The sequence below is a fragment of the Ictidomys tridecemlineatus genome, chromosome 4, assembly GCF_052094955.1.
Source record: "Ictidomys tridecemlineatus isolate mIctTri1 chromosome 4, mIctTri1.hap1, whole genome shotgun sequence".
NCBI lineage: Eukaryota > Metazoa > Chordata > Mammalia > Rodentia > Sciuridae > Ictidomys > Ictidomys tridecemlineatus.
The window spans coordinates 54839242-54860836 of record NC_135480.1 but is presented as its reverse complement, the minus strand read 5'-3'; the positions used below and the strand labels follow the sequence as shown (position 1 = coordinate 54860836).

Sequence of the window (21595 nt, the reverse complement as noted above, 5' to 3'; positions counted from 1 at the left end):
TCTCATCAGCTAGAACATTGGTATGACCAATTACAACTGGTAGTTAAAACAGCTAGAGAGATTTTGGCAGTAGTGGAAGCAGAATAGACTTTTAACTTTCAAGGGAGACACATTCTGAAGCTTTTTTGAATTCCACCAAAGCAGTATCTCGAATGCTCATTCATCAGTAGAAAAATTGCATGAATATCATCTTACAGCACTCAAGTAGTCAACAAGGGCTGTATTTTAACATGATGTCCCTAAGTGTTGGCTTCTGGTAAGCATTTAAAAATATAAATGAAGTCTCCTAGAGAACTTTTCTTTTTAGATCTCTGAAGTAATTGTTCTTGTGGACCTTAATTTGTGAAATTTTTCCTTTTCTCTGTTGCATTGCAGTAAGTAAGCTTGCATATTCATTGTAGTCCATTCCTACTTGTTCACAGGACTTTATAGCATGAGTTTTCCACAAACTGAAACTCTTGAGTTCAACTTCTATTTCTATCTGCTTTAATTTTAGGATTTTTTTTAACCTGGATATATATATTTTTCAAACTTCCTTAAATCATTTTTGAAACAAGGCAGGTAGATGAAAGATGGGAAGAGATAGACAATGAGATGGTAGAAAGTAAGGGTCAGGGGGAGAAAGAAGAAGAGGAGGGGGTTAAGGGAATAGGTGATATGGGGATGATTACATTTTGAGAAATTCAAATACTCAAGACCAAGAGAACTCATAATTTCTGTGTGTCCTCCATCCAGGGAAGATTTGCTTAAGGCCCTCCATGGCCTGCCTAACCTTAGCATCAGACCCTGGTAGATAGTATGTGGCTCAATGAAATCTTGTCAATATGAGAGGATATTTCCTTGGCTCAGTGCAAATTTGCTTATTACTATGTATATATGGTTTTTTTCCTCAAAATTCTTGTATTTTTTTTCTGTTTGGGAAGCAGTGTGATACCTTAGACGAAATAAATTCTGGAATTAAACAGAACTGGGTTTGAAAACTAATGCTACTGATGATTAGCATGTGTCTTTGGCCAAAAGATTTACTTACCCTTTACAGTTCTGTTTCCTCATCTATAGAACTGGGATACTAATATTTACTGTCAAATTCCTAAGAGGATTTATTAAGAGGATATATGTGAAATTACCCAGCAGTATCTGACACAGAGGAGGCACTCAACAAATCCAAATTCTCCATTGCATTGGACACACTTATCTGCCTGACTCCTTGTAGCCAAGTAGCCCAGTTCTGGCTCTGCAGAGCTGTTGCCTCTGCCCTGTCAGTCAGCTTCTAATTTGGCCAGTCCAGGAAGAAACCACCTCCTAAACTCAGAGCTCAGAGAATCCATTGCACTGAGTTGATGGACTTCTAGATTTTCATCCCCTCAGGTTAGCACATGAGCAGTTTATCCCAGGTACTGGCAGCCTTTAACCTGGGGAATTATGTAATACAAGTCAAACTATCTGTCTTCTCTGGTTTGATTTATGACCTGAGGACAGTTTTAAATCTATGAAATCAGAACTGTTAGGTCAGAATGTTGAGATCACCATTGTTGTACTGGGGTTGGGATGCCCAAGATGATACAAAATGTGTAGAACAATGAAGGATATTATGTCTTTTCTGTCTAATACTTTGGTCTGTTGCTGTCCTGATTGCCAGGAACATTCTCCTTGCCAGGAACTACCATGTGCCAGGATTTTGACCATGACAGGACATTGCTATTTGCCAATGGAAATATCTGTTGTCCTGAACTTTGGGAAGTGCTTTTGGTTTTTGAAGTCTTTTATAATTTCTAGTAACCCTCAATAGATTTTTTACTATCTCCTTTGTTTTTTAGTAAGTGTATTTTATAAGTGTATGTATTTATGACAAATTTGTTGTTAAACATCTGAGATATCTGATTGTAGTCAGTCACCATTCTAGCATTGGCAGGACTAGTAATAACTTTCTTGATCTCTCCTCACAATCAGGAAAGAACAGCCTTCTTGTTTATGTACCACAATGTTCAAATTGTAATTTTGGTACTTCTCAGAAAAGATCCATCTCATATTAAGATTCCTATACAATCATCAAATAAATACTCATAAATACCCACTTTCTATTCTAAATCCCATCTGTGTTCACTGTAATGAGATCTTATATTGAGATGGTTGGAGATTGGACTCAATATTGACTGTGCCCAGCAGGTGATCTAGAAACTTTGGTTTTGAAAAAGACATTATTAATGTGAATTTTTGTTTATATGGTAAAGAGGAACTGCTAATTTGCCTTAAAAATAGAGATGGGAAGAAGTTGATTCTTTGAGAGTACCCATGTATTTTTTTTCTGTTTGGAAATAATTAACAAGAATTTTCTGTGGTGAAACATGTGTTTTGATAATTGTAATTCATATTGTCTTTCAAAAATCACAGTGGGTCACACCAGGGCATGTGCTATCCCTGAGAGAACCAGTGTCAGCCCTGGTCCATCTCTAATAGACCTGGAGGTTATATGCAGCAGTCTCAGTTTTGTAGTGTGCAATATACAACTTAGATACTGCCTTACATCTATAGATGGAGCTAGAGCTATCCTTGTAGCAATGTTGGTTTATGATATTTGAGATCTGTTTTTCTTGTAGGAGCTGTTAAGTCGCACATCTCTTGAGACCCAGAAGCTTGATCTAATGACTGAAGTGTCTGAGCTGAAGCTCAAGCTGGTTGGCATGGAGAAGGAGCAAAGAGAGCAAGAGGAAAAGCAGAGAAAAGCAGAGGTGGGTATGATACAACAAATTCTGGAAGGTCCTATAATTGTACTAAGCTTAGACCTGAATATCCTAATATGGACTCAGCCATCTGGTCAACCCCAATTGTGGCAGCCACTGGGTGCCAGGAATATCTATGCAACTAGTGACACAATGATTTGTTAATATCAAGTTATCAGGTTTTGCTGTGGCTGCAAATTTCAGCAATACCCAAACCACCCAGTATTGGCTCTAAGTTTTTATCCTCCCTCAAACTGCTGACAAGGATGGAAAGGCATGCAGTAATGAGGGAAGAATCAGACAAACATGGAGGGACACAAAATGTCTTCTGTAAGAACCAAGGTAGTTACAGTGTACTGGGATGAAGTACAGCTTCCCAACAGGCCACTGTCACTATATCCAGAGAGTCTGGAGACATTTTGTTTACATACATTTCACTGACCCAGATGGAGCCCTCAGATTGCATGTTTCTTTTCTTCTTATGGGTCATATGGGTGTGCCCGTGCACATGCCTTGTCTAAAAGAATATTTTCTTACTTTTGTTTTTGAGGCCCCATTTGCCATTAGTTAGAGCATGCCAGACTCCTTTTTGGATAAAGGTTTAGAGATCGTTAGGCTCTGTAGCATTTTTATTTGAGAGATCAGCCTGTTTTAACCCTAGACAACCACCTTCATGTGTCTTTACCTTCAAATCTTTATATTTACACCCAGCATTATGAGGTACAAACGAAGATTAAGTTTTGGTTTCAGAAAAACCTAGACAGATTTACTCATATATATCTGCTCAGTAGCTCTATGAACTTCAATAAGTTAGTTACTTAATCTCTCTAAACTTCATTTTTTTTATCTATAAAATGGATAACTTTGTGGTGAAGACCAAATAAACTTACAAAAGTTAAGTGTCTATCATAGTATGCATGTTTAGAATTTGGCATTTTGTATGTACTTGGTTTATCTTCATCTCTAGGCTTCTTAAAACTCTAAACATGCATATTGTTCCTTTCTGAAAGACATCAACATTGTTTGCACTGACACGTGCCATATTTCTGTTTATTGGGTAAATGCTGGCAATTGGGACACTTCAATGTGTAGGCATATTCTTTACATTGCTTTTGAAAACCCACTTCTTGTATTTAGTAAGAAGTGTAGTGAGTTGCCAAAGGAGGATATCTCTAGTAAGCTGAGACAGTAGTTTCTAGTGATTAAGAGTACAGGCTGTAGATTCAGAGCTCCATCTTTGACCCATGCTAAACTACTCAGAAGCTTTATGATATTGGCCAAGTAATTTCACTCCCAAATCCCCATTTCTTCTCCTATAAAATGATAGAGATAGCAATACTTGCTATTTCTTTGGTTGTCCTGAGGAGTGAGTGGGATCATGTATGTGAAGTCCTTAACTCAGTGCAGGACACATAGTAATAGCCAGTTTTTATTGATCACTTACTGATAGCATTGTTAGCATGTTAGAAATGGAAATGTAGACTTGAATACATATTTACATATCTCAGAGGTCTCAGACACAAAAAACCAATCTGTATGAAGTATTTATTAATCAAATGGACTGTGTCTTAAATGTTCATAGAAAAGCAGTTGGGTTTTATTCTGATTTTGTCACTTTACCAATACTTCAAGATATGTAATTACATGTGAATATACATTAGGGCTTTGGAGGCAGAATTCAGTAAAGCTTAGTGAGAAGGCTTAAAGTTGCAGAAAGTCAACTCAAAGACACTTAAGAAAAAAAGAAGAGAGAGTTGTTATGTCACATAGCTTGAAAAGTCTGGGATTTAAAAAGTCTGATATGACTAGATCAGGGTAATCTCACAGAGTCATTAAAAATCAATTTTACTGTATCACTTGGTTTTCTTTTATTCTCAGAAAGTCTCTACCATCTGGTAACAAAGATGCTGTCAGTAGTTGTGCATTGATGTCCTGCCAGGCTGGCAGCCCCTGCGGACATTCTTTTTCTTAAAGATTCCAGAAAAAGCCCTAGGGTTGCATCTCTTTGGGCCAATTTTGGTCACCTGCCTGGTTGTACACCAGTCAGTATAGGGATTACGTGTGTGGGATGTGTGAGTGGAGAGTCAGTCCACCTGTGGAAAAATGCAGTTAATGTGGCGGCCACTCAGTCCCTTTGTAGGGGAAGTCAGAAAGAAAGGAGAGCTCCCACTTCTGGGATATATATTGCTAAAGCAGTCATTTTACTTCTCTCTCTCTCTCTGTCTCTCTGTCTCTCTCTGTCTGTCTCTCTTTCTCTCTTTTTCTTTCTTTCTTTTCTGAAGCATTGTTTTATAATCTGAGCTTTTTGTTGTTGTTTTTCCATCAGGCAGTTTTGGCAAGAGGCAACGTAGACCCTGAGTCTTTAGCCTTTGTTTTACCAGATCACAGCCCTTCCCCATTGCTAGTACAAATATTAGGTTTCCATGTGGAGGAATTCTGTAGACTGTTTAAACCTGTGATATTCAGTGAGCAGCCACATGACCTGAAATAAATTCCTCATCCTTGTAACTGAGCATGCTCTTTGCTAGTATACTCAGGTCCTCTGCCTCTCTCTGTAGCTACTGGAGCACAGGGACTTAAAATTATGAGTGTTGCTGAAGCTGCACTGCGGTCATGTGATAGAGATGTTTATTTTGAGTGAGACATTTTGCTAGCTCAGGTCACCAGAGGTTGTAATTGTGTGAATAAAGGGAATCCTGCTTTCCTTCCTATACTGCTGCTGTTTTTTTCCAGTGAATGTATTTAGCCTAAGGGCTGATTGCTTGTGGTTTGGAAAAGACGGGACTTTTTTTTTTTTTTTTTTAAGTAGCCAGAACTGAAGTAAACTTCCTCAGGATAGCTCCAGCTTTATCCTCAAATTCCATTTTATGTTTCAATGAAAAAAAGAAGCTGCTGTTAATAAGAGTGCTGCAGACTGCTCTTTCTGCTCTGGTTCTGATCATGCCTTTAAGCCACGGTTCTTAAGTCTGCTCTGTGTTGTGGAAATGATTTCTGGTGGCCATTCAGTAAGACCTGAGGACTTGGAGGCACAGATTTTTTGATGGCCAGTACGGCTTAGGGGTTGCTATGTAGTGGCTCACAAGAGCTAAGGGTGAATATTGGGTTTCCTATTTATTTTACCTTTTCTCTCCAACCTTTTGCAATGGTTTTGGGCTATATCAGGGTATCCAAGATTTAATTAATTAGATTTACTTCTGAAAAGCAAGATTACAGAAGATGGAAAGTTAGTGCCAGACTTAGGATTATATAACTTGAAATATGAATATGATATAACATAAATATAAGAAATATTCCCCAATCATTCAAAATTCAAGATATAGCAAAAGGTCTCCTTCTACATCTGTCTGATAGCCAGAAGTCAGGATCCAATGTTATCAGTTTGTTTTGTGTCTTTGCAGTTATTTTATGCATGAACAAGCAATTCATGTGGAGACACACACACACACACACACACACACACAGAAAGATTCAGGGGCAAAGGAAGCCTCTATATGGTACTGCAGATCAAAGACATTTCAGAGGCATATTAATCAAAAGGGTATGGAGAAGGGATGTGTGGGGAGCCTGCATCTGAATCCCATTGTGGGACCCAGTGAGTTCTGAGCATAGCTGCCAGAGCTGCCTGTTAAGAGGGGAGCAGGGATCCAGGAGTGCTGACAAATGGAGTTATCCCAATTTATCAGGGATTTATGTGAACAGGAAGAGAACTAGAAAGAATCTTTAGGTTTTCCTGGCTGAACATGGGAAGGCCTACAACCCAGGTGGTGGTGAGGTTATCATTCCTTCTTCATGTGGTTAGGACCTTAGAAGGGAGGGATTTCACTTTCTCAGCAGGAGCAATCCAAATGATGGATTCTGGCCACAGAGCAAGAGCTTGGAACATTTTATGTGCTCAGACATGGATGGGCCTGGGAAGAAGATTTTTATTATTCTTGCTTTTATAAATATACTTTTTTTCATTAGTATAAGAAATATATTTCAATCATTCAAAATTCAAGAGTTCAAGAGGATATATAGCAAAAGGTCTCCTTCTATACCTGTCTGATAGCCAGCAGTCAGGATCCAATGTTATCAGTTTGTTTTGTATCTTTGCAGTTATTTTATGCACGGACAAGCAATTCCTGTGGAGACACACACACACACACACACACACACACACACAGAGTTAGTTTACAAATTCTCACTATTCTAAACCTTTCTTTTAAAAATGTACCAGTCTTAGAGTTCTTTTCATACTAAGTATAATAAGAACAACAACAAAAACTTCCTCATATATACTTATGTCTGCATATTTTCTATTGACTATGTCTTAATGAATTTAACCAGTTCTCTTTGGTAGACATTTGTTTCCAAGTTTTTGTGGTTACACATAATACTTTTAGCGAAAAATCTCAAACGTGTGTGAGGCTCTTGAAGTGGAAATGATGGGTCAAGAGTACATGCACTTGAAATTTTGATATATTTCCAAATTGCTGTGTATAGAGTATAGAGGTTATTTCTTTTTTATATATTTATTTTTTTAGATGTAGATGGACACAACATCATTTATGTGGTGCTGAGGATCGAACCCAGGTCCCGCCCGCGCTAGAGGAGTGCTCTACCACTGAGCCACAATCCCAGCCCTAATATAGAGGTTATTTCTACCATCAATAAAATGCCAGGACAATATTAAATTGGAATAAAGGAAAAGGAAAAGAAAAAAACTAAGGATAATTGTGAACCAGTTTAACTAGTAGGAAGGGAAGGAAAAGCTATGATTGTGGGAGGTCCTGAGTAGTTTCACATAGAAAAAAACCGAAAAAATGAACTTTGATGATTGGCAAAGCAGGATTAACAAACTGCATATACTGAGATTACAACATAGAGCAGCAATTACAATCTCATAAACATAACTTGAACATCATGATGTGGGACTCAAGAATGGATAAATCACTTGCAAAAAACAGCTTTAAAAAAGTTTGTGAGGTGGGAGAGAAACATTTATAGTAAGAGAGGAGATGGGCCAGCCCTGAAGATAAAGAATTAGAAAGCTAAATTTAAGTGTCACATGTGATGATACACACATACCAGGAAACAATAACAACATGTGGTTAGGGAGAACTAAGGGTAATGGCTTGGCAGTGTTGGGTGTATCACATGGTCTCACAAAGCAGAGGAAGAAAAATAGATACATTTCTGTTATACATCCCCAAACTGATCAGATACAGACAAGGGGCAGTAATGGAGGGAAAGGGGCAACAATTATTTGAATAATTCCTAAAAAGTCTTCAGTTGAATACTGAAGTATTTGAAAGTTTTTTCATTTACTAGGATCTACCTAAAAAGGAAGAATATAAAACTGGGAAAGCTGCCCTTCTAGCTACAAATTTGAAGCAAAGGGAGAAAGTGCTTTATGAAGGAAAAGTGTGTTAAGAGTGAGTGGTCATTTTTATTTGAAAGTTCATGTAATTGAGCAAGGGGAAAACTAGGCACAGACAGACATGCACTTTGAAAGTTTAGAAATAAAGAATCTGGGGAACTCTAGAAGAGAAGATGATTCAATGATATTGAGCTGCTGAAAAAAATAATATAGTTCTCACTGTGCCACCTCACAGATAGTATCAATAAAAAGGAAGGACTTAACAATACCTTGAGAGAAACTAGATTTTAAAGGGACCTATACAAAAGATAGAAAGGAAATTTACTAGACAAATAAAAGTGCACCTGCATGACCAGTATCAGGAAGGGCAAACTCCCAACAAAGAATAGTGCTGCTGAGGACAATAGAAAGCCTTTTAAAAAGGTATGTCTTTATTTTTAATAAGATCAAAGGAAGAATAGGCTTGATCCTTCTAATGCCTCTGACAGGTGCAAAGAACTTAGGACAGCAGTCCCAAAGCCGTTTTTTGCAAGTGACTTTTGAAAGAGTTAAGGAAAATCAAGTGAGTTGCTGGGAAACTAAAAGTGAACCCTTCTTGATTTTTAAAATAGTGAAAATAAAAAGTTAGATGGGTTCTGTAAAACTTGCTTTATTGGGTTTGGAGTCAGCCCTCTGATGATTTATGGGAAACCAAAAGAAAAAGTAGGAATCTGTGTCCACTATGAGTGAATCACTTCAAATTCAACCTCATTGGTGTGGCTGGGAGTGTGTCTTATAGTGGTAGACCAGGAAGGTCCACACTTCAGTGGGGCATTGCAAAACCTTGCTTGGGATGGTCTTTTAGACAAGGCAAAGACATATAGACTGGGTGCTAAAATAGGTCTATTGACATCTGAATGAGCATAGGGTTGGGGACACATTATCATGTATGCATCATGTGTAATGTGTAGGTCACTTGTATGTGGCTGTTGGCTTGTTTGGGTGTGTGCATGGGGAAATTAGCATGTGTAGCATGGACACGTGTGTGTGGAAGGGAGATGTCTTTCTGTGTGCCCCTATTATGTGCCTGTCTTTGCTGTTGCTTCTGCTTAGGTGAAGCAATCTCAAAGACTGTTCATCTCAGATGTTGACATGGAAGGATGGCCATTTAACATAGCACAAAGGAGGTGTCGGGGGTTTGCTCAAACTGGAAGAAAGGCTATAGATACAACAAGTCTCAGGAAAAATGCCACGTCTTTTGGTTCCTGAGAATGGTCTACTATGGACAGTGACTTTTGGGGGGCACCTGGTGCTTACCCTCTGTATACTTCCTTCCATGTTGCTCTCCACAGGAGTTTTGCCTCTGTTCACTGACCTTGAGTGCTTTTCTCTTCTTTCTCTTCCTTCCCACAGTCAGTTCTGAATGTGATCAGTGAGCTGCAGGAGCAGATGTGTAGGCTGCAGATGGACATCCACAGGCAGATCCAAGAGCGCCTCTTACTCAGTAGGGACCACTCTGAGGAGGTGGCGGCCAGCAGCTGTATGGCTGAGCCCCAGCCCTGCAGCCAGAACTGTGCCCCTTGGGAGGGTTCACCTGTAGGAACCATACTTAAGTATTTCAGAGCATGCGTGTGTGGGGCATTTCATTGCTGGAGGGCTGGGGTTTCTCTTCTAACCAGCACAGAGTGCAGTGGCTTAGCATGGATCTGGTATTACCGTGGATCAGAGATTGGACTGTTCAGTCCTCTTGTGATGTGAGGTGAGCTCTAAGAACCTTACTAAGCATGGTCTGAGCAAGTAAATCAGCCCTCCAACAGGAATGAGGTGTGTCAGATTCTCTGAGCAATGGGGTATCTATGCAAAAGGTAATCTTGGGAGTCTCCTCCCCAAGATTCAGTCACATTCTTCCTCCTGTACTGGAAGATTAAATGGGACTGCATTTCACATGATTCTCCTTTTTTAAAGGAAAAACACAGTATTATAAAAAAGAATCAAATTATGTTTAAAGAGGTTTAGCCCTAGTGGGAAAATAAAACACAAATTTTTATTTGCTGATAACAATTAAATCATCATCTGAATTTCCAGGAAAAAAAAATTCCCCACATAATCACATTAGAGTGATTTCATGACCTGGAGGTCATGCCTGGGGCCATATGCCAAAGAAGTCACAAGAGCGTGGAGAGCATAACCTCTGCGTCCCCATAGTGGTATCCTCTACTTTTCCTATTGTACCATCTGTCATGCCCTCTCAGGAACAATAGAAGAACCCCCTTGTAGGGATTGTAGGGATTGGAGCACGACAGGCAGGACCAATAATGTTCCTAGTTGCTGAAAGTTGAAACAGGCGACTGAGACCTTGAAGTCTAACAATGTGGATCATGGACACAATAACTTGAGTTTATAAGACATTTTTTCTTTTTAAACTGGTGTTACCAATGTTCACCGCAGCTATAAGACAATCTTAAGTTCCCCTACAAAATTTAAGTGTAAGCAATGTCACTTTGCAGCAGAGTGTTTCAGAATGCAAAGAACTCAGGTGTTAATTCATTGATAAATAATGCATACCTACTATGTACCAGAACCTGCTGGTAAACACTTAGTAGATTTAAAGTATAGGAGAACTAGCTATTAACAGTCACATGGAAAAAGAGATCAGGAAGCGGGCAGGCTAGGCTGACTGCATTAGTTTATGAACTTTGAGAAGCAAGGGAATATGGTGAACAGATTTGTGTTTTAATCATATTGTTCCCCTGGATGCTGTAGAAGTCATTTATTGCAACAAAGGAGCAATCAATGAAGAGACTGTCAGGCTACCAACATTCATTGCTATAGGAGAGAAATGAGATATTCTGGTTATTCTCTTGGAGGTAAAACTGATAAAGGCCTGGAAATAAATTACATATGTAAGGGAAGAGGGAGAAAGAGATACCAATTGCTCAGGCAAATAGATGGATGAGACAAATGACTAAGATGGGGAATTAAGAATTCCACTTGGAACATGACAGTTCTGAGATGCCTGTGTAATATCTGCTTGGAAATGTTAAGTAGGAAGCTTGTGATGTGAGTCTGGAATTCAGAAAGCCTATGGAGAAAATGATTTTTATGCCAGTTCATCTGATAGGGAATCTTGGTTCAAGACCACAAAGCTTAGTGATATCTTCTTATTGGAGTAATTTAAAAAGCAAGGGCCCTAACGTCAGAAGATATGGGCTTGAATTCCAGCTCTACCACTTGCTAACTATATGAACACAGGCAGGTTGTTTAAATATCCTTTTCTCCACTCAGCCACTGTCAGTGGCTCCCTACCATTCAAAGGATGGCATCAGAATTCCTTATAGTCTCATCTGAAAGCCTTTATAATAAAGCCCCATCTTAACTTCCCAGCCTCAGCTCCCACTGTGTGCTGACACCCATCCAGCCCAACACAATAATAGGTTATCTCCCTTTCTGTCTTATGCCTTTCTCCTAACCCCCATGTATCTTTTTGCTCTCTTCTTTTTTCCTACTAACCTCCTACTTTGAATTAAAACTTCATACTGGGTGTCTACATTTGACACTCAGCATTTGTTCTCTTGGTGTGTCATTTCTATCCTGCTTTCACTTCCTCTGTGAAACCTGCAAGGGTCACTGACCTCTACCCTGCCCTACCTACTGTTCCTCCAACTTCAGCACAGAGAGATGCTCCCAAGTAACCTGCTTCCTGCTCCTTTGCCTAAATTGCAAGGGGGAAAAAAACCCCACTTTTGTTCGGCATCTCTGGTCCTCTCATGCTTGAGTCTTACTTTCCAGGCTCCCTACACACCTGTGCATGAATTGGGTATACCCCACATAGGACATAAATATCAGAGAAAAGGGCAGGCAGAGCAAGTTCTAAAAATAAAACAACAGTTTTCTTATACCTGGAACTCTGTGGCCTTTGTTTTTAACACAGCCACAAAGCTTTGCCTGAAACACAAACTGTGTTTAAAAATGGAAGCTGCAGTGTAGAGCTTGATGTGGTTACTGCTGCCCCTGGCATTGTCTTTGCATGAGCTTAACCAGGTTTGGAGACCCAGAGCCTGCCCTTTAAACATTAGAACTTTGTCTTTCTCCCCATTCCTTCTAGGAATTACTACAAGAGCTCAAGCACCTCAAAATCAAAGTGGAAGAGCTGGAAAATGAACGGAATCAATATGAATGGAAGCTGAAGGCCACTAAGGTAAAAGGCAGATGCGATGCTCACAGGGAGGAGTTCTGTGGGGAGGATTATGGTCCAAAACCAGGGTTTCCGGCTGGGTTGAATACTTGCCTAACATGCCTGAGGCCCTGGGTTCAATCCCCAGTATCTCAAAACCTCAGGGTTTCCAGCAGCCTAAGTTTGAAAATGCAAATCAACCCCTCTAGCTTGTGTAGCAGATGGATTGGATCCAGGGTGGCTCCTCATGGAGAGCCTGGGAGATGATGAGCTGCTGAAATATAGTAATGAGTTTACTTCCTCTTAGTACATAGCTGACATTCACTGAGAAGGGGCCAGAAGGGAGTGAGAAACTGAGTGAGCCAGTGAGCTAGCAAGTGAGGGGCAGCCAGAGAATGGTTAGTCATAAAGCACATGAGCATCAATGTTATATTGTGTGCATTGTTTTAAACTTAGCAGTCCCCTTTTATAATTAATTTTTCAAAAAGCCACATGCATTATATTTAGGAATGAATCTATTCCTAAAATGATATAAACTTTGAGTTTTTTTCCATCAAATCACATTTCTATTAAACTTGGAGAGGTTGCTATGTAAAGGACACCATGAATAAATTCTGTTGTGAAATAAATATATTCCCTTCTTTTATTTCTTCTGTTTGCAGTGTGGAGATTAAAACTAGTTGAATTTAGCCCACATTTTTTTTTTGCCTGCATATTTTAAAATGCCAAACTAATTTCATTTAAACATCAGGAAATTTCACATTAAAATACAGTTAGGCTGTTTTTAGTTCTTAAAGGAATTTAATGTACAGCAATCTATAATATATTTCAAAAAATTAGAAGAATGCAAAAGTTTCCAACACAAAAATGATTAACATTTGAGATGAAATTTCTTATACCATGATTTGATTTTTACACATTCTATATACATATCAAAGTATCATACTTATCAGGCTATACCCTATAAAGATGTGCAAATATTAGGTTTCAGTAAAAACCTAATAGGTTTTTACTGAAAAACCTATATAAGTAAAAAATCTAGGTATAGGGTTTTTTTTGAGGAGTTAGAGGAAGCTCTTCACAACCCTGGTAAACATTCCTGCTGGAGGGAGCCTGGCAGCCTTTCCCCTTGGCTAGATGACACACCTGCCTTTCCCTAGGGTTCCTGTAGTGCCACCCACAGTTGTTACTGCATGGTCCCTGTAGGCATTTTAATTTTCACTTATTAGAGTTTTAAAAGTATTTCTTAGAGTTTTATTAAACTATAGTTTGTATTTTTATTTTTCTACAAGTTAATTGCTAATGATACTTTCACAAAGAGTTTTCACACCATAAAAAAAATTAAAGGAATTGGCCGGGCATTGTGGCACACACCTGTAATACCAGCAACTTGGGAGGCTGAGGCAAGAGGATCGTAAGTTCAAAGCCTGCCTCAGCAACTTAGTGAGGCCCTAAGCAATGTTGTGAGACCTGCAAGAAGCCATTTGTGAAATACATGGATCTTCTTTCAGTATGGAAGCCAGGAAGAGAGAGGCCTGGGATTGGGAAAGTTCATAGATTGCCCAATGCACGTGACCGTTCCCTCTGCTCTGCTAGGAAGATTTCTTATAGTAGCTCCAGAGATGGGTATAACCCATTAGGAACTGAACCTTTAATCTTTTTTGGAAAAGAACATTCTGTAGAATCTCTTTGATGTTTCCCAAGTTTCCCAATATAAATAAAGCAGGCATGGGCCTCATTTTGTCTAGAAGTCTGATCAGCTTGCCTGTCCTGTCCCTGCTTTTGAAACGACTTTCTGTGTTCTGTTTTTTTTTTTTTTTTCAGTTTTATTTCTCTTAGCTTTTATTTCTCAGCCAGTCCATTCCACCGAGGGGAACCCCATTCCCACTACCTATGCGGGACGTGGGCAAGAAAGACCCTGTCTCAGAATAAAAATATAAGAAAGTTCTGGGGATGTACTCAGTGGTTAAGTGCTCCTGGGTTTAACCCTCAATACCAAAAAATAAAGAAATAAAAAATACTCAGCCGTCCTAGGAGCTACCCTGTTAATATTTCCTTCCAGATAGTTTTTTCTTTCTTTTTGTGTCTTCCCTCTCTGTTTTTTTCCTTTCTCTCTCTGTTTCTGATGTTGATAATTTATATACAATTTTTTTCCTTTTTTTTAATTTAAAATTTTGCAATTTCCCATATAGTGAGTGAAAGAAAATACTGAACATGATGTTAATATTTCCCTAAAATTCTAACATATAAATGTAAAATAACTTGCTTAACCATTTCATAGATGATAAAAAGGAGGCAGAGAGAGGTAAGTAAGTCTCCCAGAATTTTTTTTTGGGGGGGTGGGCAGCAACTGGGGATTGAACTCAAGGGCATCAACCACTGAGCCACATCCCCAACCCTATTTTGTATTTTATTTAGAGACAGGGTCTCACTGAGTTGACAGATTGCTTTTGCTGAGGCTGGCTTTGAACTCATGATCCTCCTGCTTCAGCCTCCTAAGCTGTGGGATTACAGGCATATGCCACTGTGCCTGACTCTTTCAAGATTTTATAGCTAGTCAGGACCAACCTGGATGATGAGGTCCATCTGCCCACCTGTCTGTTGATGTCTGATGATGGCCTTGGATGTACTATGTTTCACAATCACCAATTCTAAGAGCATTGTGTTTGTCCAGTAGTCCAAAACCTTCTATCACAGTGCTTCACTCAAGCAAGTCCTGTCTTGGTGAAACCTTTGAAGTTGTGCATACCACCTTGTTGTAAACCAAGTGGCTCTTTTCTTCTTAAATTACCCAAGCTCTTTGCCTTGGCTCATAGACCTGTGAGATGCTCTAGGCTATTTAATAATTGCCAGGTATGGAGTTCCAACTGTGTGCTGGAGTGTACTGATCCCTTTTCAGACTTTTTTTCATTAATTCAAAAAATAACCCAATGGGGTATATTTTGTTATTCTGATTTGGCTGGTAAGGAAAGAGTAGCTTAGTTTGGCCAAGGCGAGATTACTGCTGTCTTTTCCTGCATCAACCTGAATCCCCACAGTGAAATCCTGCACTGGTTTTGGAAGTTCTTCAGTTTTCTGCTTAAACTTTCTCAGTTTCTAAAGGTAGATCACTTTAGTTTTCTTAGGGACTGCCTTTAAAGTAGAATATGACCCCTGGGTTTAGTGAGGCCTGGCACTTGCAGGTACCCAGAGCACCCATCTCTGCCTGCCTGCTAGTCTGCCTGGCTATCTCAGGCCTCTTGCTACACAGTTCTTACTTCTGTAGTGAGGCCGCATACTTTGCCCTAATGGTCAGGGAGAGAGCTTCTGGGCTATTGTTGGCTGGGGTCCTGTGGGGACAGGTACCATTCTAAGGGTAACAGAGTGCCTGTGATTTCTGCCCCGTTCTGTGGTCTGGCACAAGGGAGGTTTGGCTATGTCATTTGTCTGTAGGGTTCACAGTATATATATAAGTGTACTCATCCAGAGGCAGGCCTCAGGAGAGAGATCTCAGAGTGCCAGGATCTGGGATCTGTCTCAATAGACCTGCACCACTAAAGTCAAACTGTGGGCCTAGCAGATAAGCATAAGGGATTCAGATTCCTAATAGAGATCAACACCTACTCTGTTCACAAAGGAAGGGAGAAATGGGAAAGGATATGTCCAAGAAAGGGTAAGAGATTATCTTCCAAGAATAGGCTGGCCCTTATAGAAATGAGAGGCATTTGGGTTGAGAGTCTCAAGGGCAAGCAGAAGCCACTGTCACCATTATCTATAACCCCATGGGCACTAGGCCCTGAGTGAGCCAAGAAAACCTGCTTCATGGCTGTGCAAATCAGCAATCAGCTTGACATAGCCATACTTGGCTCTCTGCCTTTGTGGAAAAAGATCAGAACAGGGGACAAAGCTCCATAGTGAATTTTGCAAAAAGAAAACCATACCCATCATGGTCTCTTCGTCCTCTACGTGGTCATACTGTTCCATTTGGGGGATGTGAAGGAAGGTTTATTCAGAAACCCTCAAGGTGGGCTCACAGACCCCAAGCCTCAGAAGAGTGACCGTCATCTACTCTATTAACTAAAAAGCAGGTATCTGAGGGTTGCATCCTGGCCTGTTCACTGAGTCACTCTTTGTTTTCTACACTGAATCCTGTACTGTCCTGTGTTTCTCCCCAGGAAACGGGAGGGTGAATATTGTGGGTATATTGATGTAAGAAAGTAGCAGGGGCTGATGCAAGGTGCATGCTGAAACTGGACACAAGGCCTTTGGGCAGAGGAGCCACCAAAAAGATTGGTGCTCATGTGGTTACTTTGGGAAGTTCAAAGATTAACTTGTGACTGTGGGAAAGGACAGTCAGTATTATGCCTTTAGGATCAGAGTTGGGACATGATTAGGGTGCTCGTGGGAAGTCTAAGTCTCATGGGTCAGTCTTTTCTGTGTGTTCCATTGTTCAGGAGTCAGTTCTGATCCCTTTTTAAATTTGTTTTGATGCTCACAGAAATGAGCTGATTATCCATAAGGGAAAGAATAGGATAAGAGGAACAACATTGGTAGCATTTTTTGAAAACTTAACATGCACTAAGTATTAGACTGAGTTGCTCATAACCATTATATTAGTTAATCCTCACTAGAGTCCCAAGAGGTATGTGCTATTTCCCCCATTTTATAGATGAACTGAGGCTCAGAAAGATTGAATTACTTGTCATATGTCATCCAACTAGGACATGCAAGAATCCAAATTTGTTCGACTCCAAAGTGAAGGTGCCTCTTGTGATGGGACAAACAATTTTATTCTTTTAATGAGTATGGGAAAGTATGGACAAACACATCTAGTATGTGAAATTTAACCTACTAAACTTAGTACTTGGGAACCATCCAATGCAGCTGCCCATGTGTGTACATATATGAATGCACATATTGCTTTTGTTTTTTGCAAACATTTATGCCAAACACACCCAAATGCTTGTATGTATGTATATTTTGGCAAGCATGCAGATGTGCCTACAGGCTGGGCAGAGGCATTAACTGTGCCCAAAAGTGTGAGAACATCCAGGGAGGGAGCCTTTGGATCACGCTTTACCCACCAGTGGTATTTTGATTTCTACTGTATTTCCTGTACCGGGAGTAGGGAGATGAAGCTGCATGCACTCGTTACAGCAGCATATCTAAGTGCTGTGGCTTGAGTATCTTGGGATAAGGAAGATCACATCTAAAATGACAATGTACAAGTCTGAATCAAGGACTGCACCCTCACATTTACACAATTACAGCTCCTGTGGTCTCAGGGGTACCTTGGCCTCAGTGAGCAGAGGAGAAAAAGAGCCTGGTCAACTAGGAGGATGCAGGAAAAAAACAGGTTGATGACCAGAAAGAGTGAGTTTCTTTGGCAGAGTTCCACACTGTGGGGAGGGCAGAGAGCCCTCCTACTTCTATTGCCTCTTTCCCTCACTCATGTCCTAGGGCCCACTGGGCTCTGGGATCAAACATGAGACACTTCATCATAGTTTGGAAGTTGTTCTGACTTGCTGGGAATTCTCTATTGTTTTTCCAGGCCGAGGTGGCCCAGCTACAAGAGCAAGTGGCTCTGAAAGATGCAGAAATTGAGCGTCTGCATAGCCAGCTCTCCCGGACCACAGCTCTTCACAGTGACCATGCAGAGAGAGGTGACCGGATTGACTATGACAGAATGCATTTGTTCTGGGCCCACTCTTATAAATGGGCATGTGTATCTATGAATGAGTATGCATATGCTTGTGTATGTAGTTATGCCATTGTGCACTTTCATGCATGTATGTGTCTGAGCATGCCCAAGTGAGTGGCTACATATATGTGTGCATGTGTGGGAGCCTGTAAAGCACAACTCTGTTGTAGAATCATGTCATGGACTCTTCCTGTATCCAGAACACTCAGCTCTGAATGTTTTTCTCAGGTTCACAGCATTCATTGAAGCTCTGTGCAGCCCTCTGAAGCTTTTACTGAGAATGTAGCAAATACCTGACTCTTCCTTTGATTAAAAGGCCTTGTTTCTGTGTTATCCCCAAAGAGGAGGCTTATAAATTCATCCCACCTGACAGCTGTACAAGGCCCTAAGGTTACAGAAGCAAATCAATTTATTCTCATCCTTTATATCTCAACTTAAATGTCATTTCTCAGAAAGACCTTTCCTGTCTGCCCAACTACAAGATGATGCCCCTACTCCTTTTATTCTCTGAGAATTCTTCATGTTTACTTCACAGTACTTATTATAACTTATCAGTGTTATATTTGAGGAGATCTTGTGATGATCTTCACTCTGACATGACAAGGATGATATCTTTCTTGTTTAGGAATATATCTACAGAGCCCAGCACTGTATTCAGCTCATGGTAACCTCCAAAGTAAAGTAATTGAATAAGGATGGTGAATGGTCCCTGAGGAGTTTAAATCTTACTGATTAAAAATAGAGGATAAATCTTCAAATACTCCAATTAATGCATTTTATCTTTATGGTTATTTGCAATGTATACAGAATGATTACACACCTTCCAGCTTCTCCATTTGCCACCAGGCTGTAGAGCAATGCTATTGGAGATCATATTGTCCTATGTATTGGTGCCATTGTAGAGTCTCATCTTGGCCTCAGAACTGCTTAACTTGAATCTCCAACTGATGTGGAAGCCATGCAACCATCCATCAGTGGCTTAGACTTAAAAAAGAAATTAGTGACCAATATGTTCATTCCTGCTCTAGCTTTTCATTGGTATCCTCCATTTGGGTGTTATGTACCTGCCAAGGCCTACCTGTGGAGACTGGGAAGTCGTGAACTATGCCAAACCTTGGCAGAGAGTTCCTGGCCATGACTTCTAGGACAGGCAGGCAGCCTTCCTTCTCTACCCCATGCTTCCCTGCAGTCCAGGCTTTCTAAGACCTGCCCCAGTCAATTATCAGGTACCTCCTAGAGATGGTCCTTTAGTTGTTTGCTGCTCAGGTTGGGTTATGGCTACAAATACAAGTTTAACAATCTTTATCTGTAATTTACCTCCTATCCCCACCTCCTGACAAATTAAGCTACAGAGTTGATGTCAGCTGCCAGCCTAAGATAATGAGCAAACACATTCTACTTCACCCTGAAAATGAGCTCCACAACTATTCACACAAAGTCCATACATCTACTGTTGCTACTCTCATTGAATATAACAAGCATCCCAAAGGAAATAGGATGGATGCCTATACTTCTGTTCCCTTATCTTGTCTTATACATCCCTAATCCCTTTGCAGTATCCACTTTAGGAAGAGGTATAGGTTCTTGTTCAGAAAAATCCAGTTATACATCAATCCCTAGACTTCTAAGTATCTGGCAAATGACCTCCAGCTTCTTTAGACATTAGCCTTTGACCTGGTTCTTCAGACAAGTTTGGGAAGAATTCAAGTGAGTCCCTCATGGGTCTAAAGTGAGAAAAAAATATGGTTTTTCTATCACAAACTAAAACAGAGCCCTCAGCCCACAGGGAAATTCTGTAGGTTTATAATGAAACAATATTATTTTCCCTTAATGGTAGAGCTTATTTAATATATTTATTTATGTATCTGAACATTTTAAAATTCTGATTATACTATTTGAAATTAAGTTGACTACCCCAAACTCTTACATAATCATTTTTCTCAGTATCCATTTAGATGTAGATTTTTATTTTTCTTATTTTAAATTCTCCTCTACTTATAGTCTGTTTCTTAAAATAAGAAAAAGAAAAATAAGCCAGCAGCCTAGACATATGCCTATGAGAATAAGAATATCTGCCTTCTTGGGAGAGGTTGATTGTAAAAGATTTTTGGTTCTTCTGTGTCACTTTTGCATAAATGGCATTTTTATTTTTCCCGTGAATGTCTACAAAGAGAAGACAAAATACCAGGTTCATTCACTTAATAGTCAAACAAATATTTTATGAGACTAACTCTGTACCAGATACCATCCCAGGCTCTTTAAAGAAACAATCCAAGTTCACATAACAAGTTTGAACTTGAGTGGCATCTTAACATATGTTGATACTGTTTGTATTTATACAAATAATCCTTTCTTTGCCTAAATTCTTTTAGATCAAGAAATTCAACGTCTGAAGATGGGGATGGAAACACTGCTTGTTGCCAATGAAGATAAGGTAAGATAGCCATTGTTCTTTCCCTGATAACACCTCTAGCTCTGTTTGTTCCTGTTGCTCTCTGGTACTAGACAGAGCTGTGTCCATTGGGCCATCAACAGGCAGATGCCAGGAAGATAGCTTCTACCTCCTAGAGACTCAGTTTCAGCACCTGTTTTGGATGCCTGGGAACTTTGCCTAAATGGAATCTTTCAAAGGCAAATTAAAGCCCTGCCTATTTATGCTAGTGTGGGGGAAAAATACTACTATGGTTAATGCCAATGTAATAGCTCCTTCTTTGATTCCTAGCAAAACTCAGAAATGGTCCACCAATATTCGTGTATACAATCTTTTTTTATACAAGTATCATAAAGACACTGGGCAGCATGCAATGCCTTGGTTTACCCTGCCACCTTATATTCTTCACACCTCATTCTTGCATAATCATAAATAAACACACCTATAAATAAAAAGCACCTAGCTAATGTAAACATCATCTCTAAGGATCCTTTCCCCAGGGTCAGGTAACTAGTGGAGAGCAGAGCCAGGGTTCATACCCAATGGTGTCTGACTCCAAGATCTTTGTGGTCTCCCAAGTTGGTAGACCCTTGCTTGAAAGAACCTATACCCTCTGGAAATTTCTTCTGTATGTGAGTATCTCTGACACCTAAGGAAGAGGTGAGTATATCAGGTTAAATATGACAGCTTTTTTTTTTTTTAGTCTTTTTTTCTGTGCAACTTCAGAGGGTAACACTGGAGCAGGAGGCAGACTTTATTGGTGGCTACTTCAGGGAGGTAGGGGGCAGAGAGTTTCATGCTTCTGAAATGTTTAAGACCCTTGAAGGATATGTCAGTGATTGTTGGCTTACAACCTTCAGGTAGAGTCATGAGTATCAGACCTCTGGGACCCTGCTCCATGGGATGGACCTTGACTCTTTCCCTTTGGGATGCTCCAGAAGTTCCATGTGGGTTTTCTTCTTGATGTGCCCAGAATATTGCTGGGTCCCAAAATGAAATCCAGTATTGGTGCTAATCTAAATCCCTTGCATGATGGCAGGACCGTCGGATAGAGGAGCTCACAGGGCTCTTGAACCAGTACCGAAGGGTGAAGGAGATTGTGATGGCAACTCAAGGTAAGAACAAGAGCAAGTCTTCCATTTTCCCTGAACAGTATTTTATCTGCTATGTCAAATCCAGGGGTAATTCTGCCAGATGATTCTTTACCTCCAATTGGAGAAAATCTACTGGAGAATGAAGCTTTTTGGACTCT

At 40.0% G+C, this 21595-nt stretch overlaps 1 protein-coding gene across 13 annotated transcripts in view; it reads left to right on the top strand.

The window, feature by feature from the left end:
- Ppfibp2 (PPFIB scaffold protein 2) overlaps nt 1–21595 on the top strand; it is a 157126-nt gene that overhangs the window by 97534 nt on the left and 37997 nt on the right. For all 13 annotated transcript variants that reach the window (XM_078046543.1, XM_078046541.1, XM_078046539.1 and 10 more), the window contains 5 exons: nt 2598–2729; nt 12164–12256; nt 17763–17874; nt 20285–20346; nt 21383–21458. In XM_078046543.1, the coding sequence (XP_077902669.1) occupies nt 2598–2729; nt 12164–12256; nt 17763–17874; nt 20285–20346; nt 21383–21458 (475 nt within the window). The remainder of the gene's footprint in view (nt 1–2597; nt 2730–12163; nt 12257–17762; nt 17875–20284; nt 20347–21382; nt 21459–21595) is intronic.